We start from the raw sequence: 20340 nt of genomic DNA on the forward strand, positions 1-20340 counted from the left end.
TTAAACAGAAATGCATTTTTTTGGTGACCTAATTTTAATCTGAGCTTTGATGAGAGATGAGTCGATTATCTGTGCTAATCAATGAGATGAGGTGAGAGTTTTTTTTTCAACTTGAAATATTCATCTTTCAGTATGAAACATGATTAAACACAAACGAAACATTGCAAGCTTATTGAAAAAATTATATATATTGTTTTTATTAATAAGACACAATTATGCTGTTTGTTTTAAATATAGGAAAATTCCAGACAGGGCTAAAGATACCTGAGACCTAAACATGTGCCTATTTTATGTGATGGCTTAGAAACAATTATTACTTTTGTATACTATGTGTACATTTTGCGCTATTATGTATAGATATCCTTTATATAAACTGCAGAATGAGACTAATATAAATAGCTCTGCTGTATTACTTTCTCCACTAGGTGGGGCTGTGTGCTTAAATAGAATTGTTCACAAGCTAATTCTTTTCTCCTGTGGAGATTAACACACATTAACCAAAACCTAGGGTTAAAAATCTTGCTCTTAGATGAAGCACATTAGAAAAATAAAAAAATATTTTTTTTTATGCAGCAAGAATTGGAGTTGAAATGAGGAGAATCACAATCCAACACTGAAAAGCTGCAGAGAAACAGTGGCACAGTTTTTTTTATAGCAACACTAATAGAGGTTATGTCACTTACAGACAGTGAACACAATGGCAACAGAATGTGAAGGCCTAAACACAAGCATGTCAGGAGTATTACAGGAACGAGTCGAAGCCCTGAAGGCAAATTCTGCTTAACAACTGCTGAAGGAAAATGAGACATTGACACCAAGGCAAAGGTCCCCACTTTAGCAGTTTTGCATATGATTATTGGATTCACTGATTCGCGCATTTTCATTGGCCCAGCCTCTTGGCTACGTCCTGATAGGCCACTTCAATCTCTCTGTCTGCCGCACAGGTGTTGGTGAATTCGTCCCTGGCGTAGGCGTTCTGCAGGTACCTCCAGACCCCACTGAACTCGGATGGGATCTCAAAGTTACGGTACTTCTTAGAAACCACCTGTATGTGGAAAGAAACATGATGCTAGTTAATGATCCAAACCAATCATAATATAAAGATTTTAGTTGTTAAATTGGGGCAAGTTGTTGCATGTGGCTTATATGTTTTTAATTTTATGCAACATTTTACCATTTCAGTTTAGCCGTTAATTAGGCTATAATACATTTTAAAAGCATATGACTTTTTTCTGATAGATTAGGTAGATTTTTTTTTTTTTTTTTTTTTTGAGAAAAGGCATTCTTCAATAAACTCTAGGGTCTCTTTGTGACAACTTACCCCTTATTTAATACATAGTGTGATGTAATGCCCCTTTTATGTTTCTCCTTGGCAATACTAGGAATGTTCAAAAGGTGTGTGTCTGTGCTGAAATGTTGTAATTACAAACCATCTGAATGTGGGATGAAAAATAATGCGGAAATAAAACAACAACTGAATCTACTCATTTATAATCTTAACAAATCAAGAGATTTTTAATAAATGTTAGGTGGGGGCAAGTTATCACGTGTTTTATATGTTGTATTTTTATGCAATTCATTAACTGCAAGTTGCAATTCATCAAAAAGAAAAATGTGAATGCAACATGCAAGGATTTATTGCAATTTGCTTTATCCATTAATTTGCCTTTAATACATTTTAAATTCAGGTATTATGTGGACGATTACTTTTTATTTTAATTTAGGTAATATTTCATATTTCAGAAAAGGTTTTCATCTTGAATCAGTGCCAAAAATCTTTAGGATCCTGTTTCGACAATTTACCCCATGAGGTGACAACATGCCCCGTTGTTGTTTTAATGGCCAGAAGTGGAGAGATTGTTCAAAAGACTTTAAAATGTGTATCTGTGCAAAAATGTACTTTAAAATGTAAACCTACCCTGAGAATCATTCACTGCAAATAACAGGAAACATTTAAAATCTTCATATTTCCACTTTCTCGTCATGATTCTAATGTTATTTAAAAGTTGCGAACACATTTCTTACAACATTCTTTTTTTGAATACTGTTAAAATGTCCATAATTAGAACATTATTTAAAGATTAATAAAACATTCCTTTTAAATTTAAGATTCTATTAACTTTAACGTTTATTTTTATAATCTAAAAACATTTTCTCTCAACATTATGAGAAGGGATATTAAGTAGCCTCTTAATAACGTTATAAGAAAGTTCCATTAACTTTACTAAAAGATAATTTTATCCTATAACTTTTACAAAACATTGAAAGTTGTAAGAACGTTCCCTGTTAGCTGGAAAGGTGTGCGTCTACACAGAAACTGACTTAAAAAAATAAATCCACCCCAAGAATCAATCACTGCGATAAAAAATGAATGTTTTTGGAACTTTTCCTTTCAAGAATCGCCACTATTTTATACACAGCAGATCTCCCAGCGGTACGTCACCTTCACTATGTGCAGTTTGGGGAGGAGGTTGCAGTCTGCGAGCGTTAATTCATTGCCGTCCAAGTACTTGCGGTCGGAGCACTTCTCTTCCACCGTACTATCGACATCAATCTCGTCCGGCAGAGGGGAGTTCAGGAAGTTGTCCAGATTCTTCAGAGCTTTCAGTAGCCCCTTCTCCAGACCTGCACAGCCAAACGTTTGATATGTGCTTGTGCTGAATGTTTTTATCTGAAGAAATACAGCGGCTTTAAGTCAAGACAATCCCTGTGTAGGCCTAGCAGAATGTGAAAGAGCTCTGGATGACATGTGGCTCCATATTTCCCCGTTGACAGCAGAGCATCCATAAAGAGCTGTAGATATTCCTTGAACCTGTCTAATAAGTCAAAGAGCAGACGTTAAACTCACTTGCATTGGCTCCTGGATTTGTGTTCTTGATGTAGGCTGAGAACTTTGAGAAGATGTCGTTTCCCGCCGTGTTGGACTCCTTGTTCTTCGCAGCCAGTTTTGGATACCTTTGGGCATGCATGAAAAAAAAGTCTGCTTTTTAACCTACATAAAAATTTTATTAATCTGTGAACATTCTGTCAACCTACTTGGGAGGCGCTAGCATCTCGTCCAAGAATTCCTCGATTTTGTTGATATCCGTCCGCACCTCGCCATTGAAGGTAAGGAATGGTGGAGGAGTCCCGGGAGCAAGATTATGAAGATCAGCTGGTTTCCTTGAAGAATAATTGAAAACTGTTGATTTTTTTGCACATTCACATCTGAGTTTGATTTTTGCATAGGTTGCATGGGTTACTTTGCTTTGTTAATGTATTTCTAAAGGAGTTGAAACAGGACATTTGGGTGGGACGTCTGTCTAAAGCTAATAAACCTGAAAGCTATGCCAGAAGCATATTTTTAAGTGCAATTCGTTACCTTTTCAGGTCGACGGTGGTGACGTTGAACACGACTCCCTTCAGCCACAGGATCATGAAAAGCCTTTGAGAAAAAGGACAGTTTCCAATACTTTCTCCATCACTGCCAGCCTGAGAAACACAGACTGATAAATCAATACATCACATAATAGAAATACAACACCATTTTTATAAAAAATAAATAAATAATTGTGTAGGCAAGGTCTTGAAAACATTATGAATAAATTAAATATTATATAAGATTATTCATACATGCTCAACATATTTAAAGTATTTCAAGAAAATTATATAAAATTAAAGTGCGAGTGTGTGAGTGCTTTATATACAAAATACTGTTGCATAATTGTAAAAAATATTCAGCATATTACAGTCATTAAATCTTGAAAATGTTAGTATCACAAGATTCCAATACTGATAATAAATCAGCATATTATAATGATTTCTGAAGATCATGTACACTGGAGAGTAATGATGCTGAAAATTCAGCTGCGCATCACAGGAATAAATTATATTTCAAAGTATATCAAAATAGAAAACATGCATTTTCTAAAAAAAAAAAATGAAAAATACATGCATATTAGGGCAAATGTGAAATTATTAAACCCCTAAAAAAGTAATTCACCATTCAGTGCATGATTTGTAATCTTCAGTACAACAGCAGACAATAAACAACCAATGGGGATTGAGTGCCGAATTTCCATATCTGAAATTAGGTGATAGAGCTATCCAATGGCATCCTTATAAACTGGGCCAGTAACTTGAGCTGGACAGATCCGTGCTTAAGTTGAATTATGCATGGATATTCCATTACCTGCACCAATAGCACACAGCAAAGGGGTTTGGGGTCATACTGTACCTGTCAACACAACTATGAGGTAGACACCACCCTCGCCACCTAAAATTAATTTGTTTAGCACTTAACTATGCTGGGATAAAATGCATTCAGATAGTCAATGTTTGATTGGCTCAGATTAAATGTTGAGCTATTGCTGATGCAAAGCTGAGGTTCTGCTCACACGCAGAGATATTTACAGTATGTGATATGCAAGATCTTTCAATCTGACATCCCTCAATCCACCTTCCCATGGGATAAAGTGTATTCAGAGCAGGGATGAAATATTATTTTGGTCAAACAGATATTCATAGTGTTTTATGACTCTCTGTGCATTGGATTTCTTAGATTTTTCTGTTCATGCAAAACTTTGAAAATAAAGTTTATTTATTAAAATCTATGGTTCCATGAAGGACCTTTAACATGCTTAGAATCTTTCCATTGCACAAAAGGTTCTTTATAATGGAAAAAAGGGGGAAAAAAGGTGCATGAACACTCAAATGTTAACTGAAAAGTTATTTTAGGGCATTTGCTTTTGAAACATTTTTTTTTAAGTGTTGGTGGATAGTTTAGCAAAAAAAATCTATATCAATTTGTTCTTGTATAGAGGACTAAAAAAAATTTATTTTGAAGAATGCTGGTAACCAAACAGTGGACGGTAGCCATTGACTTCCATAGTAAAGTACTTTTTGGTTTGGTTACAAAACATTCTTTAAAACATCTTTTTTTTGTGTGTTCAACAGAAGAAAGAAACTCATACAAATCGAAGGTGAGTGAATTATACATGTCTATAACAAAGTATGTGAAATTTTCATTTCAATCACTAACTCTGTTTATGCAACTTAAACATCAATAAGCTCATGTATCAATAGAAAACACAACGTTTTTCAACCCCTCTGCTTTTATTGTCACTTTTAGCTCTATTGATAACTTTGACACCATGCACGTGGAAGAAACACAGCATCTGACCTTCTGCGATTATGACAGTCCTTCGATTTAGAATCAAAACAAATGCAAAACAAACCACAGAAAGCAGCAGAAGAACGGAGACACTTGAGCTGTGAGCTGTTGATAGAACGGAAGAAATAATTCAACAGCAACCTGTTGTTTCTGCTCTGAAATGTTACTGTCCCGTGTCAAACGCCCATCTTAACAGCTAGAACTGTCCGAAAGCTTTTAAAATTAATGCCAGCATTGATTTCTGACTATTGATCAAGCATGCAACACACAAACACAGCCAGAGAGTTCAGACCCGCAGGACACTAATGCTTACCTTCACGAAGAGTTCAATATCATGATCTGTGTCCTCCTCATTTGAGGTCATATCGCTGAAGCTCACTTCAGTTCAGAAGCTGATGGAGAATTATATGTAATCTCTTTTCCTTGAGTCTGTTATGTGTCCGGCCGGCGGGGTGTTGTGATGGTCTCTGGTTGGTTTGCTTGTTTTGATCTGGCCCCTGCGGTCAGCTGTCAGCGAAGGGCCACAAATAGCCTCCAAGCGTTCAGTGTCACCTACACAAGCTCATGGTCGCTCGGGACCTTTATAGAAACATGATGAATCATATTTCAATCCTTCCTGTCAGAACCTGAGTCACGAAACACTGACCTCTCACAGCACTGAAGAGAAAATCCAAACTGTGTTTAGTAGTCTTTTCCTCACTAACATAACCGTTTTTGCACATCATCTTCGAGTCAGCTGGTGTTCAAGTGATTTTTAGTGGGATGGCAGATGTGGGGTACAGTAAGTAACACGTTTAATTGGGTCACTGTCTCTCAGGCCGCTTGGGCTTCATAATCAGTTTGGGAGGGTTGTGGGGAAACCATTCCAGTAAGTTCTCTCTAAATATAGAGCAGTAGCCTCCTCGAACACTGGTTTAGACATGATTACTGACCTCAGGACTGTTCGGTTACAGTCACACACTAAAAAGTCACTCTTTTGAACACCAACTGAGCAGATAAGTATTTGTGGTAAGTCATATTAGATTGGGCACATTGACATTTTCGAATAAGTTTTATATATACACATCACCATATTTGGGTCATAAGATGTAATATTTTAAAATAAGTTATCAATTTTATTCAGCAGAAATACTTTAAATTGATCATAAATAATAGTAAGTAATTTTTTGTTTAATTATTTTAAATAATTGAATGCTTTTATTTAGCAAACTGAATTTTAAATGTATCAAAATGGACAGTAAAGAGTTCTATTTCAAATGAATGGCATCATTTTGCTGTTGCTTTATATTCAATTTAAAAAATCCTGGAAAAAAAAAGAATAACTTTTCATCAAAAATATCATGCGCTCCAACTGTATTCAATATTGATAATAATAATAAATAGCTATTTTTAAGAACTGATAACCAAATCAGCATATTAGAATGATTTCTGAAGATCATGTGACACTCAAGACTCAAGAAAATCCAGCTTTGATCACAAGAATAAATCACAATCTAATATATATTCAAATAGAAAACTGTTCTATTAAACTGTAATAATATTTCACAATATTACTGGCTTTAGTGTATTTTTAATCAAATTAATGCATCCTTGGTGAGCAGAAGAGATTCAAAAATAATTTAAGGATTTTTGAATAGCAGCATTTTGTGTTGGTGTGTATGTACACACACAAATATGCATATGAGCCAAGAGCCATACATATTTCTGCTATATTAACATCACTTCTGTATAATAAAAACGCATCATGTTTCTCTTGACTGAATAAGTCACAACTGATTGTCCTCACAGCAGTCATGATAGAAATACAGTAACCTGTAGTTCACCTGGTAGTTGGACAACAAAGTGAGACCTCTAGTGGTTGATTGACGTCATTACAAAAATCGACCTATAACAATAACAAGTTACCCACACACATGCACAATAAATAAATAAATCCACACACTTTAAATATCTGAAATAAATATATTTTATTAGATTTTCAGATGACAAATGTCATGACTCTGGAGTGACAAAATGTTATATGTAGTCTTTGCTTTGCATAGTTTCATGAAGATTCAAAAAGCTCTGAAAATGTAGCCACAAACATTTGATAACCAAATACTGCACAAGCCGGAGTGATTTCATTTCCTATGTTTCAGTAACCTTCCACTCTGTAACTAAAGATTGATGTGAAATAATACTAAACGCGGCTAAATGCACAGAAAAAAACGGCAAGAAATATTTAGAAAATGACAAGCCATGGATAAAAATTCAATGTCATTTCAAGTCAACAGTCAAAAACCAGCATTAAAAGTCCAAAACACTTTTGAAAAATAGGAAACATTTTAAAGCATGAATAAAAATCCCCTTCCCCCAAATCTGAACCTACAGATTACAGTGCAACAAGCAAAAACACAAGCTTTACAGTGTATTTACACACACAACAATCTCTGAGAAACATTCAACACTCAGAAACATTCAGGGAAAAGCCCTCAGAAACCCTACAGAAACATTCCCCAGTAGGGACTCAAGAAGAAACGTGAGATTTATTTAGCATTCCTTTAGTTGCATCTGATCTAAATACGCCTTTTCTGAAAAGAAACAAAGACTAAGCAACTTCTAGAAAAAGAAAATAAATATTCAGATTTAACTGGTTGTGTATTTCCCCGACGGTGAGAACAGATGAAAAGTGACTTAATAAATAAAGTTTCACTACGAGCAACATCAGTACAGTGTTTTCAAGTAACCTCAGTATCCTGTTTCTTACTGAAAAGAAGCTAGAGTAATAATTATTATTGCTTACGTTCTGCACTTTTTTTTGTTTTTTGTTCTGCATTTTCCTAAAGCATAGCAATCCTAAGTAGAAATCATTGTTTCGATGCATTTCGATGAAACAGCAGTTTAAAAGCATGAAGCGTACCTCAGTAACCTGACCGCTAACACACAGAGTGCATAGATATAAAGCAATATTTATATGCATATGATAATGCTAAAAAGCATTACTGGAAGTAGCACGATTTAATCATTCGAAGAGACTTGTGCGTGTGAGATTTTCAGGAAATTATCTCACACATTTAAACTATTTCTGTACATGGTATGGAAACTTATTTCCGCCATGAAAAAAGACTTCTCAGTATTTTGTCACTACTCTGAGAAAAAGTCTGAATTAATAATTGTGTAATTAATTGTGAGATAAATAGACAATTACCATTTTGTATTTTTTCTTTCATGACAGAAACAAGCTTGACTTTTTTCCTCATAAAAGTTTATAACTTGCAATTCTGACATTTTTTTCTCAAAATGAGTTTATATCTCACAAATTTAAGTTTATATCTTGCTATATTAAGGGGAAAAATACAAGATATAAACTCATCATTCCCTTTTTTTTTTTTTTTTTTTGAGTTTTTCCTCAGAATTATGAGTTTTTATCTCACTATTATGAGGGGAAAACTATTGTGAGACAAACTCAGAATTGTGAGATAAATCAGATTTACTCTTTTTTTTTTTTATTCCATGAGAAGCTCAAGTTTATAACCTGCAATTTTTGCCAAAAACAAATTAACTTTTTCCTCTGAATTTTTTTTTATTTTTAATCTCGCTATTTTGAGTTTATATATGGCACTTCTAAATCGGAAAAAATATTCTGTTTATTATTCTAATTCCATGGCAAAAACAAGTTAGACTTTTTCCTTATAAATGTGAGTTTATAAATTGCAATCCTTAATATCACGATTCTAGGTTTATATCTTGCAGTTCTGGGTAAAGGTAAATGCATGAGATCTGCAACAAATAAAGTCAGAATTGTGAGATAAAAAGTAGCAAATATCTTTATTCTTCAATGCCAAGGCAAAAAGTTTAAAATTTCAAATTTATGTGCTCCAATTCTGACTTTATATCTCACATTTCTGAGGGAAGAAATCAGAATTATGAGATAAAGAGTCACAGCTACCTTTTTATTTTTTATTCTGTAGTAAAGATTCCACACCAGTGAACTCATTCAGCGATAGTTCACCTAAAAATACAAATTCCTCATTTTGTTGTTTCAAACCGGTTCCAAGAGTTTCTTTCTCCTCTTAAACATTTTGAAGAATGTTGGTTGCCAAACAGTTGCCAGTCACCATTGACTTCCAAAATATTTTCCCCCATACTATGGAAGTCAATGGCGACTGGCAAATGTCTGATCACTCACGTTCTTCAAAATATCTTCTTTTATGTTTAACAGAAGAAAGAAAGTCTTGGAACTTTTTTGGAACGACTTGAGATTCATACAGGTTTGGAACAACAGTGTTTTAATTTTTGGGCGTACTGTCCCTTTAAGAACTCATTTTAAAGCATCAGCAGCTGTTGATAATGTTGAGGACGTGTTTTGTCATGTTGTTTAGTACTAACGATGACTCATTATCATTATTGTGTCTTCAGTGTTTGTTACTGGCTTTACAATGGCTCCATTTCTCTCTTTCAGTTTCAGTATGATCTCTGCAGCATTTCATTTTCATTTAAAGGAACAGTTCACCTTAAACTGTAGGTCAGTAAACAATTCCTTTCACGTATGTGTTTGAATCAAGTCGCTGTACCTGCTAACACCTAATAACACGCTTCATTCCAGCAGCGGCTCGTCATCACCGTCATCCTCTAACTCCAAGCGAGCGAACGGACGAGGAGACGAGACATCTCTGTTCTTCATCAGCTTGAAGAGACAGGTGAAGATGGTCAGGATGATCAGAACCCCGATGACGAGGCCCACCGCTAGCGCTAGCTCTCCGCACTGCTCGTTAGCTAGCGCACAGCGCACATGAGCGAAGCTGCCGTTGTTGGGCTTCGGAGGGACGCCCACGAGGTGGCACATGAGCGGGTACAGATCCACGCTGTTAATGCTCGACATCTTGTAGCCTTTGCGGAACGCAGGCCCGTGGGCGGCCAGGAAGGGGTGCATGCTGGGAAGCGTATTGTCATAGCCATGATCGCCCACTGCGAACGAAAATAAACTCATGAAAACAATTGCCACAATAAGCAGTTTTATGAATGCCATCAATGAATTCAATTGAATTTGATTGATTCAATGCAAATTCAAACTCAAACATTGTTTTCGTGGGAACACTTACGGCGCGGGAGTTTGCCATTTTTGACAATCGTCCAGCCTTCATCCGCCACCAGAAGGATCGGCTGGATCCTTTCATTGTTTTTGTAGTGCAACTGATCGGGAACATCGTCTTTCAGGTACGCTTTCATGTGATGGTGACAGCTGGACAGGTTTTTGTACACAGTCGAATTATCTGTCAATTGAATAAAAATAATAATAAAGTAATTATGAGGAAACATGCTTATTCGCAGGTCCAGATAAAATCTTTGGACTTTGGAAGGAAACATTGGGGGATTAATATAAACGAAGTAAAAAGCATCAAATCGAGCTAAGATAGCCAAAAAAACATTGTACGGGTCAAAATTATAAAGAAAAATGTAATGCCAAAAATCATTAAGATATTAAGTAAAGATCATGATCAATGAAGATATTTTGTCAATTTCCTACCGTAAATATATCAAAACTAAATTTTTGATTAGTAACATGCATTGCTAAGAATTCATTTGGACAATTTAAAGATCATTTTCTCAATATTTAGATTTTTTTTTGCACTCAGAATCCAGATTTCGAAATAGTTTTATCTCAGCCAAATATTGTCCGATCCTAATAAACCATACATCAATGGATTTATGGAAAGCTTGTTTATTCAGCTTTCAGATGCTGAAATCTCAATTTTAAGGAATTGACTCTTATGAGCGGTTTTGTGGTCACATATACATATACAGTACATGCATATATAAAACACATTTTTAATATCCCATTTTTCATGTACATACTGGTCAATGGTCTCCCTAAACTCTTAAAAAAAAAAACTATATAGCAACAAAATCACAGTTCACTATGGAAAACAATGAATGAATTAAACATAGTATAAATAATCAAGAAGTACCTTCCAGTGGGATTATGGCGGCCACAGGAGTGAGATCCACCACCCTGTAGCTGCTCGGATGGATGCAGTCATCCAGTTTAATAAGACGCTCTTGAGAACACTGCGCCATGCCGTGATCACTAGTGATGATGACGTTTATCTTCCCCCATAATCCCGTTCTGTTGAGCTGCTCCATCAGGAAGCCAATGTGACCATCCACTTCCTTTAAAACCCTGCTCATCTCTGTGGTGTTATCCGGGCCGTACATGTGTCCGCTCCGGTCGGGCTCTTCCCAATACAGAGCGGAAAACTTCACTGATTTGTCCGCGGTCATCCACTGCGTGAGGTTTCCCAGCCTTTCTTGGAAAGTCACCTTGGGGTCGTATTCGAACTGGTAAGTTAACGTGTGGTTTTGAATATTGACATCCGTTCCTGGCCACATTGCAGCGGCTGCCTTGGACCCAGACTCCTCCACGGACACCCAGATCGGAGTGGCTTCGTTCCACCAGAAAGGGTCACTGTCGTTCTGAATGGAGAATGTCTTTTTGGACACCGAGTCGTACATAACACTGGCAAGCATGCCGTGGCTCTCGGCGTACAGGCCCGTGACCAGACTGTAATGATTGGGGAAGGTTTTCGTTATGAACACATTGGTCAGCTCGTGCACAAGGACGCCTTCAGAGAAGAACTTCTCCAGATTGGGAAAGGAGTATTTCTTTAGGTAGTCTGCGCGGAAACCATCAAACGACACCAAGAGGAGCGGCGGCGCAGTGTTTCCAGAATCCAGTCGCGTTTGGTTTCCGGCTGGCACTGACAGGGTTAATCCAAAACAGGCGATGAGAGCGCAGAGATGACCGCTGACCTGCATCCTGAGCTGCGGATGTGGCAGTCACTTTCCTCACTGGCAATTTATAACAGAGAGACAGACCACCGCTTGTTCAAGTTAAAGTCCCACAATTAAATGAATTTTTACCCACAAGTCAGCATTTCCTCATTAACAGACACTCTTTTCAGCAGACTATGACTCTACTTAACTTGTGCATGTTACAAACCATTACTAACCCACCCTGAACTTTACTGACCACATGCACAACTTAAACTTAACTTAAAACTCACTTTATTTCAACCGGTTGCCAAAGGACAAAAGACAAAAACACACAACATTAACTTATTCTTCCTTATTTTAGATAGTTGAAGTACTAAAATAAATTAAAACAAATAAACTAATAAACTATGTACATACATAAAAAATGACAAAAAAGCAATAAAATTACTAAAACGTTAACTAATTTAGGTTGTTGTAAAGGCAACTTTTTAAAAATGTCAATATATGTCATACATGCAACACTTGCACATACTGTTTTCCACAAAAACTGCTTTCATTAGTAGTTTTATTATTATTTTTAAGACAATTATGAATGCAGAGGATATTAAATATTTTAACTGCAGTCATAGTGTTGAATTGATGCTATAGGGAGAGACTTAGGGACAACTAGATGAAATATAAAGACTAATAATTGATAATCAAGTCAGATAACTTCACATAATGTTTCATTGCACATAATGTTTTCATATTAAATGATGCATTGAAATGAATTTAGTTTTTATATCTACTGTATAAACAACTGATTCACTGATTAATCAATTATCAAAATAATTACTTATTGAGGTCTCAGTAATAATTATACTTTTTTAATCAAGTATTTCGTTTAATTTTTTTTTTTTTAATCATTTTAATTAAAAGTCAATTTAAATAAGTGTTAAATAAGTATTATCAAACCATCACACGATATATAATAAATACATTTTTCTTGAAGAATCACGTGTATGTATTTATAAACGTATTGCAGCTCTGACCGCATGACCAGGAACTTCAACTGTTAGTCAATACTGGACAGTCCAGAAGAAGTTTCACCTAATAAATGTCAGATTTCCCTTAATTTAACTAAGAAAAAAAATGACATATAATTATTAACATCAATATATTTCATAAGTAGAACTTTTGTTTATGTGTTTTGTGTAACAAGGAAGCATTACAGGAAACACCTGAGGACAAAATTAGGTGCTTCTAATCCCATGCTGATATTGGGCTTGTGCAAAACATACAATGGAGCAGATCAATAATTAATAATCAATAGAGGCCTGATCAAAACTCATTTATAATACACTGATATTCTATATAACGTCCACCTGCCCTTTCAAAGACAAAATGGTTTCAACAAACTACAAAAACTGCAACTTAAAAGGAAAATATGACAGTTTATCACTGAACACGGATCTGATAACATTATTACTGATGATGCATTGATTATGACATACAAGTTCAATGACGCTAACCCAAACTTAGCCATTAATGAACTCAAAACAGACGAAATGTTAGCATACCTTTTTTGCTCGGGACGTTGGAAATCGTATATTTTAAGTGCAGTCACATTAAACTCTTCGTTGATGCCGATATGATTGAAGAAAGTCAAATATGTTTCAGGTTCGATGCAGTTTCTTGCGCTTCCTCAAACACAATACCCACATGACGTCACCGCATGACTGACAGATCCAGCAGCCAATAGACGCGAGGTACGTCCCACTGCAGGTGCAATTCACTTTTCATAAGCACTGATCTACAGTTACTATTTTTATTTATTTATTTATTTATTGTTTATACGACATTTGTTTGAATTAAGCACAGCTAATGTGAAAATAATACATCTTCTTAAGACTGAATATTTTATATTTAATTTTCTCTTCCGAAAATCCAATATCATATTTTTGATAGCTGTTGAATAAACAATAAAAACACACGGACAGCTTAAAGGTTTGTTTCTATACAACATTTTACATTAAAAATAAATAAATAAATCTAGCATCTGAGTGACAAATGTGACAACCAGCTCCGCTAAGGAAGGACGCAGATTTTTCTACACCATTCTGATACTTTAGTTTTCAAACATACGCACTTGTTAATAATATAAAATACGCATTCCAACGCTTCTTGATGCGTTTGACACGGAAAGTTCATAAAACCGTTCCAGTGTGACGCGACGCAAACATAACAAGCGAAGTTGACCAATCAGAGCGCTCGTATTATAATGAGCGCCGCGCGACGCGTCTTCGTCAGTACCCAGTCGACCAATGAACGACCTCCTAGACGCGACGCGGCACGGACGCGTTCATTCTCAGCAGATGGGTTTGACTCCGTGTTTAATGCGGTTTGGTGAAGGTAGGTTGTTATTAACACATTTTTATTCCTCATATTTCTATAATAGTAAACATACAGAGGGATCACGCAAGCTCTGTCAGTGGAATGCAGTTCTTGACTGGTGTGTTTTCTCAGCGTGTCGTCTGTAATATTTCCTCTGTGCTGATACTGTATTTGTAGAAATGACATCACGGCTGATTTCGAGCTTTCCATCCTTTAAGAAAACACGAATATTAGTTTTTAGAGAGATCTGTGTATTAATTAAGGCTGTTTTTTATTTTTTTATTATTTTTATTTTTTTTCCTAAATTATCTTTCATGAAACGAAAGATAATAAATGAGATAATCTAAATAGTAAATAATGAATAAAATAATATAAAATAAATATTAATAACATTTTTATTTAGAATTTGTAAAATATTTTTTTGTATTTTAAATATTAAAAGTTGTAATTATATAATATATGTAAGTACACACAATTTTCGCAAGTCTCCCTTTTCTGAGTGGTTTAGGCACCATGACAAAGGTCAACAGACTCTCTGCATGTTCTTATTGTATTCATTCTTTTTGAGGGACAGCGTCCTGTTGCTCAGTGTAATGGGGACTTTTCCACAAATCAGAACATTGCAAAAATACTGAACAGCGGGAAACTATTTGTAGCCATTTCATCCATTACATTTTCCACAGTGGACTCTCTGTTTACTTAGCCAACTTTTTCTTTAGTTGGTCCTCCAAGTATTTTTCTCGAATTTCTAATATAATGAGTTGCATTTCTCACACAGTCTTATGGAAAGTCTGTCACTAGAGGATTCCCCCTTTTAAAGGAATAGTTCACCCAAAAATGAAACTTTGCTGGAAACTGACTCCATCAAAGATTTACATTGTTTAACATCTTGTGAAGTTAAGACTTTCGGACGGTTGCTTTCAGCTAAAGTATCCATAATCCATAATATTTTCTTTAGTGAAAAAGTCATCTCATCTGAATCTGGAGAGACATCTGCACAGATCAAGCACTTACTAATGAAAACAGTTTAAGACTTGTTCACCATGATGGAAGCATTATTATGGATTATGGACAAGAATTTTGGTCAGAAACATATATTAATGATGGATTTGCTTAAAGGGTGTTAACTGATGGACTGGAGTAGTGTTCGATTACTTTTATTGTTTTTATAAGCTGTTTGGACTCTCAGTCGGATGGCACCCATTCACTGCAGAGAATCATTTGTTGAGAAAGTGATGCAATGCTACATTTCTCCAAATCTGATGAAGAAACAAACTCAGATTTCGCACGGCCTGAGATTGAGTATTTTTTCAGCAATTGTTCATTTTGGGTGAACTTTTCTTTTAAGCACCAGGAACAGAATTTGCATAGTGTGATGCTGATAAGATATGATCGTATGATTTGATTTGGTCACATTAGGTGTTTGACTGGTCTGCTTTGGTTGATGAGAACTAGAATCACTCAGAGACACGATGGACTCAAGGGGTTCCCAGTTTAGCAGGCAGCTGCTGCTGTGTCCTAGTTCAGTGCTCAAACTCCTCCACAGTCATATGAGTCCAGCAGACTGTCACCAGTATCACATGTAAACAGTCTGCTTCTATATATGACTCAGTGCATTCGAAGAAACTCTTAACATTGTAACAGTGCTGCTTGTCAGAATTCCAAAAAGAATGTTATTAGAACTTTGGAACCATTTCGAAATTTCTCCTTAAGTGACACTGTCATGACAGAGGTATATGGGAATCTCCTGACTGTAATTAATTGATTGCATGATATCACAAATCACCTGCCGTGTAAAAAAACAGACAAATTGTTAGCACAATAAATACAGTGTTCTGGTTACAATGCATCTGTTCATCCATTAATACAAAAGCTGCTGTTAACTCATGCATTATGGACACGTCAACTCATTCATTACTTGAAATAAAGTAAACTAATAAGCTAAAATAAGCTAAAATATAAAAAACTGTAAACTCATTTTATTTCAGCTAACTGACTGCCAGGGCAACATTTCTAATTTTCATTAGTTTAAGTTGAAGTACTTAACTAAAACTATAAATTAAAAATAACACTATAAAGGCATTTTAAAAATAAATAATAAAAATGACAAAACACACAAAAAAAGGGTCCGTGTGAATTACTAAAATTTAAAATGAAAACAGAACTTAACGCAGATTTATTTATTAATTATTTACACAGAAACAAAGGTGAAAAACAAAAATAATGAATACATTGCATGTATCAGAAACAGGCTAACTATTTGTTCACACACAAGCACCGTGTAAATAGCAAATCTGCTTTTTCATGAGCGCAACTGCCAATTAAAGGGGATGGGCTGGTTAATTACACGTTACACCCCAAAAACACCCATTACTCATGAAGAGAATAGGGACAATGTGCACGGTCTAAACAGGTTGTCCCAATTCTCTTAATGAGTAATGGGTGTTTTTATGACATAACGTGCAATAAATTAATCAGAGTCTTATCTCCCATTCCACTAAAAGCCAGTTGCACTCGTGCCATGGCAGGTTTGCTATTTACATGTTGAAATGTAATTTAAAAAAAAAAAAAAATGTTTGTGTGCTGCTGTGTGTCTCTGTGTGTGTAATAAGCAAAGTGTGTGCGTTGTGCACCCGCCTATAGCTGTATATTACTAGGGCACTCTTTTAAATAAGAAAGAAAAAATATTGCGCCAGACTTTAAGACCAGGTTTGTGTTGGTCTGTGGTGCAGTCTATTTTCAGCTCCTCAAAATAACAACGCACAAACAATGTGCCTCAACACATTTATATTTTTTCCAGCACGCCTATGGGTGCAAATGCATTTTCTATTTAAACAACTTGGCTCAGGGCAGGAAAATGAGAACTGCAGGAAAATGAGAACTGCATTGGGCTGAAACTAGCAAACACACTTGCGCTGGTGAATGATAGGGCCCTGAGTGCACCTGCTCCATGGCTTTAGATCATGCGCTTAGATTGTTATTATAGGCCCCTGTTTTGAGTTTTGACCCATTTTCTTGAGAGTTTGTTTTCTCTGATATATTATGCACAAGGATTAGTGCTTGTCATTTTACAAGAGCAAACAATGAGTCAAGAACAAAGTTATAAGGAAGTCGTTTTTATAAAAGAAGACTAACTAGTAAAACAAGTGTTAGTGCACTACTGTTGAAATAAACTTGTCATCATCGTTACAGAGCTGCACAGGTGTGTTTCTTTATAAGACGATTTTTACATTTTATATCATACGACAGCATATTAAAACATACAGTAGATTGTGATATTTACTTGTTGCATGGTTCGATGTTATTTGTGTTTCAGATGCCTCATTATTTCAGCAGTCTCAGAAGTGAAACATTGTCTGCAAGTCTTGTTCGGAGAAACTGAAAAAGAAGTTCGACGACACTAAGAGAAAATAATAAAAATAAAAAAACACGAATGTGTGTGAGATAAAAGTTCTCTAAAGCAAAAGATATTTGCTTTTTTGCATCCATGGATCCAGGTTACTTAAACTATATCCAGTGATGTTGGTCTGCTAAACTAAAACACATTTTAGTTTTCCTGCAACCAACGCTGTGAAAAGCCAGTGGAAATGTCCCATGCATCTAAGACCCCAGAAAGCCTCGTTACGTCGCAGGTCGATCACCTCTCCAGTCTGAAGGCTTTGACTAAGAAGCTGAAACTGGAGACCAGAAAGCCGTCTTACCTGGACTGGAGAGCGCAGCTGGAGGCGATGCTTGTCCAGAGCCACAGAGACTCAGATCTGCCAGCGGCCGCCGGTGACACAGAGAAACAGACAACATCAGGTCCTGTTAGTGTGCTCCATGAAGGGAGGAAGGCGTTAGGAAACACACTGGGATTTGGAAGTATAGACCAAGCACTGGAGTGGCTCAGGAATGAGCTGGTGAGTTTTTCAACTTGGTTTCTGTGTTAATAAATGAAAAAACAATAAATAAATCTGATTTGGTGTCATTTGTCGGTAAAATGTATACACTGTAGTTAATAATATATAGCCTAACATAAAAAAAAACTTTAGTGTGTAAAACAGATATATAAAATACAAACAATCTTGTATATGTGTGTGTGTGTGTGTGTGTGTGTGTGTGTGTGTATATATATATATATAATGTGTACAAACACACATATGTTTAATATGCATTAATCCACAATGAGAACAAAGCAGATTTATTTATTTATTCATTCATTTATTAATACAGAAACAAAGTTGAAAAGTACAGTAAAATGAATTAAGATTTTTGATTTGTATCAATTAAAATTTTTTTTTTTAATTATTATTCTTGTAGTGTAATGAACTATTAATACTTTTATTTAACTTCATTTGTTTGCATTTATATATCTAAATGATTTTGTTTCTCCCGGATTTGTTATATCAGTGTCCATTTACATTGTGATTTTTTTTTTTTTTTTTTTTTTTTACTGAACCTGAATTTGATAAAAATTGTCCATTTTTATAAATTATTATCATAAATTTTTTTATTTGTACTATTATTTATTTGGATCAGCATTTTAACATACTGACCATTTATAATCAATCACTGATTCATGGACATTTGATGGCACCACCTGCTGGTAACAATATAAATAGTACTAATCTGTTAAATAATTTGAAAATTATTAGTATTACAAGTCCATTTACTGCCATAAGTACTGCAGTAATGGTTTGCAATAAAATGCATTGCATTTACAGAATTCAAGGAAAGTTTTAACTGTGTGTGCGTTACCCTCCTGCTGCAGGCAGAGATGCGTTTGCAGGATCAGCAGCTCGCGCATCAGCTAATGAACCTGCGCACTGACATCAACAGCCTGAGAATCGTGCAGACATGCCACCAGCACCGCAAGATGCTGAACGATGCCACGTTTGAGCTGGAGGAGCGGGACGATATGTCTGACCTGTGTGACGTCCCCATGTCTCCTGGATTAGGTCTCTCAGAGTCACTCAAGGTCATCGGGGTCACCAAGATGAACATCAACTCTCGCCGGTTCTCCCTGTGCTAACACAGCACACAGATTTATCTTACACGAATGATTGTGAGTGCTTTTATAGATGATCAAATATTAAAGGATAAAGGTATTTTTTAAAACGTCTCTGATGTTGTGCTTTCATTGCATTGAATTCAAAATTAAAGCTTTGAGTTCATCTTAACAATCATCTGTACAGTTTGTGTTCGATATGACACACTTCTATAATTTGGGGGGACAGTTACAATTGTAAATGTTCAAAATACCTTTGTCATTTATTTCTTGAATTTTACTTGTATTATCTGAATACTTACCTAATGGGTGTCTTATCAGCTGTTTTTATTTCCATCTGTGTCTTTTATTTCATTAGAGCTGAATGTTTGTTTCATACAACTGAACTTGAGTCAATAAAACAACAACAAACAATACATGATTATTTTATTGAAGAAATTCAAATATTGAAATATTATATATATATATATATATACATATATATATATATATATATATATACATATACATATACATATACATATATATATATATATACACACACATATATATATATATATATATATATATATATATATATATAATTTGTATTTTAATGTGACATTAAAAACGAGCTGCATTATAGTATATTTAATATTTATTTATTTTTGCAGTGAAACTAAAAACCTTCCACAGTTGCCACTAAGTATTAGTATGATTAAAACATATTTTATCAGAGATGAATAAAAAATGCCACAATCATTTTTAACAAAAAACTAGCAATCAAGCTAATTTTATTTATATAACCGGTTTCTAAATAGGTTAATGCAATTCAAAGTGCTTTACAGACATGAAGGAACAATGATACAGCAATTCATAAAATGTAACTAAACAGAATTAAAACTAAAATAAAATAGACCTATTAAAATACATGGATAATAATAACATTTATAAAGATTAAAATATAAATAAATCATTAAAAATGATGCAAAACAAAACATTGTATAAAATGTATAAAAATGTATAAAATATACTAGTTCTTTAGAGAACTAGAGACTAAAAATATATACTTTGGTAGAACAATATGAAGAGGATT

At 35.0% G+C, this 20340-nt stretch overlaps 3 protein-coding genes across 3 annotated transcripts; 1 reads left to right on the forward strand and 2 right to left on the reverse strand.

The window, feature by feature from the left end:
• Nucleotides 1–622: 622 nt before the first annotated feature.
• On the reverse strand, nt 623–5824 carry LOC127976156 (chloride intracellular channel protein 5-like). Its single transcript, XM_052580367.1, has 6 exons — nt 5466–5824; nt 3362–3471; nt 3037–3162; nt 2849–2955; nt 2444–2625; nt 623–1045 (listed from the first exon to the last, which is right to left on the reverse strand). The coding sequence occupies exons 1-6, from the start codon at nt 5514–5516 to the stop codon at nt 881–883; spliced, it is 741 nt and encodes a 246-aa protein (XP_052436327.1). The 5' UTR covers nt 5517–5824; the 3' UTR covers nt 623–880.
• A 1276-nt stretch (nt 5825–7100) lies between these two features.
• Nucleotides 7101–13650, reverse strand: LOC127976155 (bis(5'-adenosyl)-triphosphatase enpp4). The gene is made up of 4 exons (XM_052580366.1): nt 13465–13650; nt 11101–11980; nt 10234–10404; nt 7101–10099 (listed from the first exon to the last, which is right to left on the reverse strand). The coding sequence occupies exons 2-4, from the start codon at nt 11945–11947 to the stop codon at nt 9729–9731; spliced, it is 1389 nt and encodes a 462-aa protein (XP_052436326.1). The 5' UTR covers nt 11948–11980; nt 13465–13650; the 3' UTR covers nt 7101–9728.
• Nucleotides 13651–14206: 556 nt separating this feature from the next.
• On the forward strand, nt 14207–19679 carry LOC127976157 (protein FAM167A). The gene is made up of 3 exons (XM_052580368.1): nt 14207–14296; nt 17595–18177; nt 19029–19679. The coding sequence occupies exons 2-3, from the start codon at nt 17866–17868 to the stop codon at nt 19287–19289; spliced, it is 573 nt and encodes a 190-aa protein (XP_052436328.1). The 5' UTR covers nt 14207–14296; nt 17595–17865; the 3' UTR covers nt 19290–19679.
• The last annotated feature ends 661 nt before the right edge of the window (nt 19680–20340 follow it).

This window comes from Carassius gibelio, chromosome B17 (genome assembly GCF_023724105.1).
Source record: "Carassius gibelio isolate Cgi1373 ecotype wild population from Czech Republic chromosome B17, carGib1.2-hapl.c, whole genome shotgun sequence".
Taxonomy (NCBI): Eukaryota; Metazoa; Chordata; class Actinopteri; order Cypriniformes; family Cyprinidae; genus Carassius; species Carassius gibelio.